This window comes from Salmo salar, chromosome 18 (genome assembly GCF_965601325.2).
Source record: "Salmo salar chromosome 18, fSalSal1, whole genome shotgun sequence".
Taxonomy (NCBI): domain Eukaryota; kingdom Metazoa; phylum Chordata; class Actinopteri; order Salmoniformes; family Salmonidae; genus Salmo; species Salmo salar.
The window spans coordinates 58,241,093-58,248,448 of record NC_138308.1 but is presented as its reverse complement, the minus strand read 5'-3'; the positions used below and the strand labels follow the sequence as shown (position 1 = coordinate 58,248,448).

The following is a 7,356-nucleotide window of genomic DNA, read 5'->3' as shown; positions in this document are numbered from 1 at the left end:
GATCGCCTAATGATTGGATATTATTGAATTATTAAGTGTATTTGGCGAGGGGACCAATCGCAGTGTGTGTGTGTGTGTGTGTGTGTGTGTGTGTGTGTGTGTGTGTGTGTGTGTGTGTGTGTGTGTGTGTGTGTGTGTGTGTGTGTGTGTGTGTGCGTGTGCGTGTGCGTGTGTGTACCTGCAGGAAGTGTCATGCTCCGTTATCTCCTCCCTCTAACGCTGAGATATGAAGTAGCTTTAACTGGGGGTCACACTCACCAGCCAACAAAAATCAGCTACTCATGGAGAGAGAAAGAAAGAGGCGCCTATAGGTTTCCTACACTTCTTCCTTTCACAGCAGAAGATAATACAGTTGGATAGAGATATTATTTATTACGCAAGGTGATCATGCAGTACCAACACAGTGCGCCTTCAGCCATGGGTGTTCCTCTTTACGCGCCGACCCCTATCCAACCCGTCCACCCAACACCATTCTACATAGAAGATATCCTGGGGAGAAATGACACCATGGCCCAGTCTTCAGCGGTGGTCTCTACGCCAAATCTACCGTCACCGAATTCATCCTTCACCAGTTTGGTCTCTCCGTACCGGACTCCTATCTATGAACCGACACCGATCCACCACCCTGCGTTGTCTCACCACGCTGCCCTGACCGCCACGTACGCCCCCGGGGCTTTCGCTAATTCACTGTATCCATTCCACCGCTCTATGGGGGACTATACTCACGCTCTACTCAGACACGATCCGCTGGGTGAGTTGAACTCATATCAATTCTCTTACTTTTGTTTGGATGATTTTTTTTCGTTAAGATACTTTAATGTTGACAACTTCTATATACATCTGTAATAACCCATGTGTAATGTGTAGGCGAAAGGAGATGAAATGTTTGTGCGTGTACTTGATTTTGAAAGTAGATTCTTATTCCCTGCGTACTGCAGGTTTCCCATCCTAAAGTGGTAGTATGTTTTAGAGGTAAGAATGTATAAGCATTGTACCATGCTTGAACGTAGTTGATTTACTTCAGGCATAATTTGCCTATACATCATTTGCCTAAATAGATTAAGTTATCTGTTTAATTTGCAAATTCTTAAAGTGTTGATCCACTTAAATCAACGACCTTGAGTTTTTTTGTTTTGTTTTGTTGTTGTTGTTGCTAAATCCGTTATTGTTTGAAACATCTGATGCATCCTGCGACTAAACATGCTCTAAGTCACTTGTTATTTCAGCATTAAAGTGTCGCCCTGGGGGTGAACTGCCTCTCTGTTCAGCAAGCCTGACCCTTTCCGTTCATACAGGAAGTCTTGAGCTCTCGATAGGAGTAAATCTGCTTTCAGAAGCTGTTGAATGTTTTCCTGGCGGCCTCCAGCCGCCTCTTCCACCGGGAGTCGTGCGTGATGCTGATTATTTTATCGACATCCTCAATACAGACACATTCAGGAAACACTCGGCTTCTGATAGCCGGGATTCGTTTGTCTGATATTGTTCATTTCCTTTGTGGTGGATGTGACTTTTATGGTTGTTAAAAATAATAATCAAACTGCAAACATGAAATAGGCCTGTGCACTTGACGCAATTTTAAAATCTTTAGGGTGACTTTTGAATTTATTTTTGAATTTCAATATTTTATTCAATTTATTTGATTTATTAAATAATTCAATTTATGCCTATAAGAAAAATCTGGGTTTGATCATTGTGTCACAAAACCAAAATATTTTTGGGGGTATAATGAATCATATCTCTTTTTAAAAAGCGATGATTTTTTTTTTCCCCTTTTGGAAGATGTGTTTGTATGTATATGTGTGTATATATATATATCGATAATATGTTTTAATCAGCTTATCTCATTTAACTATAATCATAACAATAGTTCAATCCTTTAAAAAAAAAAATATATATATATATATATATTTTTTTTTAAAGGATTGAACTATTGTTATGATTATAGTTAAATGAGATAAGCTGATTAAAACATATTATCGATTTTAAATTGCATCAATAGCAGTATGTTGATGGAAAGCTCGTTAGTAATGAGATAAAACGGATGAAGTAAAAGCAACAGGAAACACCGGACGGATATTTTGCCATAGTTCTATTCTCTCCACTCAGCTTCAAGTTTCAACTCACGGCCTTCCTTAAAAAAAACGATGTTAAACGGATGCCTGCAAAAACGGACAAGAAAGATTACAATAACTGTCAATATTTGCATAGAACCATTTTAGGTCTCTGCTGGAGGAGAAACGAATCAAGTTAACGAAAACTATTTTTGATTTATTTTCAACTTTTGGAGCTACTTAAAGGTCTAACATTCGCACATAATTCTGCCCCATTTGTATAAAAATATTTTTCAATATTAAATCATTATTTTCTTATTTGTATTGTCTTCAAAGGTAAACAACTTCTATGGAGTCCGTTCATTCAGCGTCCACTACACAAGAGAAAAGGTGGACAAGTCCGATTCTCCAACGACCAGACAATAGAGTTGGAAAAGAAGTTTGAGACCCAGAAGTACCTTTCACCCCCAGAACGTAAACGACTGGCTAAAATGTTACAACTGAGTGAACGACAGGTCAGCAGTATGTTTTACATCCAGTATCTTATTCATGTCAGGTTACCTTCGGTAAATCACTTGGGTTTTATCCGTTTTATCCGTTACCGCCAGAACGAAAACGACTGGCTAAAATGTTACAACTGAGTGAACGACAGGTCAGCAGTATGTTTTACATGCAGTATCTTATTCATGTCAGGTTACCTTCGGTAAATCACTTGGGTTTTATCCGTTTTATCCGTTATCATCAATTACATTTATTTGTAATTTTTTTAAAGACATTTCGTTTAACTGATTTCTAAATAGGCCTATAGTTTTAGGTAAATTATCTGACACAGAATCTAGCAGCGTAACATTTTTAAAACATTTCTCTCGTTGACATTGTTTTTCCAGGTAAAGACGTGGTTCCAAAATCGAAGAGCCAAGTGGAGGCGACTGAAGCAGGTATGAATAAATTAGGACTGTGTTTTAATGTACTTTTCGATTAAAACTGTCAATTATGAATAGAGTAAAGGCTATTTATATCTAATTTCAAGCTATAACAAAAACAAAAAAAACATTTATTATAGATTTCGTCCTTGAGTAGCTTGTGCGTAATATTCATGCACAATGGCAACGGTATACCCAATGTGAAATGTACGTTGTGGCTGATTGGTCACTGTTGTTGTTATTTCCCCCAGGAAAACCCTACCGGCAGTAAGACAGATCTGGAGGACGAGAGCACCGGGAGAAACAGCGAGGAGAGACCGGAGTCCGGTGTGAACCTCAGATGTAAGGCTACAGAGATGACGCACACTCACAGTCGGTTGCAGTGTTCCACATCATCGCCTCTATCACAAGGACAAATAGAGTCAGACATTTCAGATGATACAGACCAAGAGTTGGACATAGAGGATGACATGGAGTTCCCACTGAATCCAACGATATGAGATCATCAGATCGCTGTTTACAGGTCAATCTGGATGTTTTCCCACTGGGTGACTGACGGTCCGGGAAGAGGACCAATAGCCCGTCAGTAAACACTGTCGTAGCATCTTTCTGGGACATAGATTTTTTTTTTGTATATAATTACCTGTATATTTTGTGATGTTGTTTTATTAATGTCATTATGAGTTAAAAAAAAAATATATTAATTGAGAAAAACAATGAGCGTCGGAATGGTTAGGCCGTTAAACGACATGTTTTGCTCAAACCTCACTGGACGTAAACATTTCACGGTATTCGGCTCATGTGACATATACAATTTGATTTGATTTGAAGGTCGCCTCGTACCGGTTAAAAACACGAATGGAAGTATGTGAAAGTAGTTTTAGTGACATTTATATTTTGTTAAATATTGGTACAAATATTAAAATAAAACCCCGATCTTTCTTATACCTCTCAGATATAGGACAGACGCTTTAAAACAAACTTCCTTTAGATATTTTATTTTTTGTTGTTGTTGACTAAATCAAAAAAGCTAAATGATTCTTGGTATGACAATCTTAAAACAATTCCATATGTTAGTTTAGTAGAACCCTTGGTTCTCTAGACTCTTAATTAAACTAGCGATATCTGGGCTGCATCTCACTGTACCACATCCGTATCTGTGGTGGAAGGTGGCTGAGCTACACGGTTTGGTAGATGGGATGCAGTTTATGTCAGAATTGACTTTTCGTAGCAGGTGTGTTTGTCAGACCATGATGTGACGTCCCGAAAAATCTGTCTTCTCGGGAAAATGTCTGCAGAGTCTAAACAGTTTTGTTTTGATCTACCACACCCACAACACTGTCTGAAGGTAACCCAGTACTGGCTGTCTGAAGGTAACCCAGTACTGGCTGTCTGAAGGTAACCCAGTACTGGCTGTCTGAAGGTAACCCAGTACTGGCTGTCTGAAGGTAACCCAGTACTGGCTGTCTGAAGGTAACCCAGTACTGACTGTCTGAAGGTAACCCAGTACTGACTGTCTGAAGGTAACCCAGTACTGGCTGTCTGAAGGTCACCCAGTACCGACTGTCTGAAGGTAACCCAGTACCAACTGTCTGAAGGTAACCCAGTACTGGGCCGGAAAATGAATGGAAGTGAATAAATAGGTCATTTCCACATCAAAGGGTCATTCCACTGTAAAATAATTATAAATAAATCCTGAGCTTTCTTACAGCGCTCAGATATAAGACAGACACCTCAAAACATACAATTTTTTTAAATGAAATGTTGTTGCATATCTGTTTGCCCATGTTTAGACACATCTCAGAATGTCCTCTCCTTTCGGGTGTCTTTAAAAAGGTCCTTGTTCGTTTGTTGAATTTTCTCAGTCGAATGAAAAAGCATTTAGAAATGTATTCTAAACTCAGTGTATTTTTTTATTATTGATTACTAATAAACAGTATTTAGCGATAAGAAATCTTCATTAATCTGGATGATTATCGAATGTTCTATCCTCACGATAAGGGACCGTGTCCGGACCGACAGGCGACTCATTGGAGGGGAGAACAGTCAATGTCAGTGTGTCTTGACACTTCAGTGATAAAAGACGTGTTGTCGTCAGATATTCACTTGGACATTTTATTAACAGCTTCTGTGCGTCATCACTTGGTTGCTGAGAAAAGACGAGGGACGTGTCAAGTGCCGTTATCATGTCTTCAGATCAATACAACTTTATGGATCCCCTTAGTTACCAATATAAACATGGATCCCCTTAGTTACCAATATAAACATGGATCCCCTTAGTTACCAATATAAATATGGATTCCCTTAGTTACCAATATAAATATGGATCCCCTTAGTTACCAATATAAATATGGATCCCCTTAGTTACCAATATAAATATGGATCCCCTTAGTTACCAATATAAACATGGATCCCCTTAGTTACCAATATAAATATGGATCCCCTTAGTTACCAATATAAACATGGATCCCCTTAGTTACCAATATAAACATGGATCCCCTTAGTTACCAATATAAATATGGATCCCCTTAGTTACCAATATAAACATGGATCCCCTTAGTTACCAATATAAATATGGATCCCCTTAGTTACCAATATAAACATGGATCCCCTTAGTTACCAATATAAACATGGATCCCCTTAGTTACCAATATAAATATGGATCCCCTTAGTTATCAATATAAACATGGATCCCCTTAGTTACCAATATAAAAATGGATCCCCTTAGTTACCAATATAAATATGGATCCCCTTAGTTACCAATATAAATACTGGTAGAAAAAAAGGCTTCCAAAACGGTTCTTCGGGCTGGCCCCGTACCAGAACCCTTTTGGGTTCCAGGTAGAACCCTCTGTAGAAAGGGTTCTACATGGAACCCACAAGTGTTCTACCTGCAACCAAAGACAGTTATTCAAAGGGTTCTCCTATGGGGACAGCCGAAGAACCCTTAAAGGGTTCTCCTATGGGGACAGCCGAATAACCCTTAAAGGGTTCTCCTATGGGGACAGCTGAAGAACCCTTAAAGGTTCTAGATATCACCTTTTTTGTCTGTCCCTTTTAAGTAAAACAGTTATTTCCATGTAAATGTGCTCAATGGTTTCTACTGTATTCCTATAGGTTATTGACTAAATCCATGTTATGAGTGTGAATACAGGACATGCATTCCATTTCCCAAGAAGCCTATTTCCTGTTGAATCATCAGGATGTAGGCCTGGTACGTTGTTCATCACAGCTCTGTTGAATCATCAGGATGTAGGCCTGGTACGTTGTTCATCACAGCTCTGTTGAATCATCAGGATGTAGGCCTGGTACGTTGTTCAACTCTGTTGAATCATCAGGATGTAGGCCTGGTACGTTGTTCAACACAGCTCTGTTGAATCATCAGGATGAAGGCCTGGTACGTTGTTCATCACAACTCTGTTGAATCATCAGGATGTAGGCCTGGTACGTTGTTCATCACAGCTCTGTTTAATCATCAGGATGTAGGCCTGGTACGTTGTTCATCACAGCTCTGTTTAATCATCAGGATGTAGGCCTGGTACGTTGTTCATCACAGCTCTGTTGAATCATCAGGTTGTAGGCCTGGTAGGTTGTTCATCACAGCTCTGTTGAATCATCAGGATATAGGCCTGGTACGTTGTTCATCACAGCTCTGTTGAATCATCAGGATGTAGGCCTGGTACGTTGTCCAACACTCCTCTACCATCAGATTGAACATTAAATAGCTTATCGTTCAGCAGAAAGACAAAACCCCTACAGAGTTTACATGACGCAATATGACCCGCAGTGAACTAAGCTCTGAGAGTGTGTGATAAATATTTAAACTGTACGCACCTACGTGAATAGTCATCAGGGTTCAATGGCCCGTAGATCACCTAGACCATCCCAAAACCAATAGAATGTACATTGATTTTCACCTGTATTGTGTAATGGTTCACAAATTGTGCTGAATAGAATCAACAATGGCGAAAGAACACACAGTTTGGTCTGTGGATATTAGGTGAAACGTTGAGTGGATTGCTTCAGGCTCCAAAGGGCCCCCGTCTGATAGACGTATAAATAAATAGAGTCCATCGCGTCTGTCTGTTTGAACGAGGTGAGGTGCACCAATCTCATGTCCCTCCGTGTCCCTCTGTGTCTCTGTGTCCCTCTGTGTCGCCGTGTCTCTGTGTCCCTCTGTGTCCCTCTGTCGCTGTGTCCCTCCGTGTCTGTGTCACTCTGTCTCTGTGTCCCTCTGTCTATGTGTCCCTCTGTGTCTCTGTGTCCCTCTGTGTCGCCGTGTCTCTGTGTCCCTCTGTGTCCCTCTGTCTCTGTGTCCCTCTGTCTATGTGTCCCTCTGTCTCTGTGTCCCTCTGTGTCTCTGTGTCCCTTTGTGTCTCTGT

The 7,356-nt window shown here is 40.1% G+C and overlaps 1 protein-coding gene across 1 annotated transcript; it reads left to right on the top strand.

Moving 5' to 3' along the window:
- Positions 1-270: 270 nt before the first annotated feature.
- hhex (hematopoietically expressed homeobox) lies at positions 271-4,924 on the top strand. The gene is given in 4 exon segments (NM_001139863.1): positions 271-751; positions 2,388-2,566; positions 2,939-2,989; positions 3,226-4,924. Coding segments are annotated over 4 exon segments (843 nt in total). The 5' UTR covers positions 271-387; the 3' UTR covers positions 3,475-4,924.
- Positions 4,925-7,356: the final 2,432 nt, after the last annotated feature.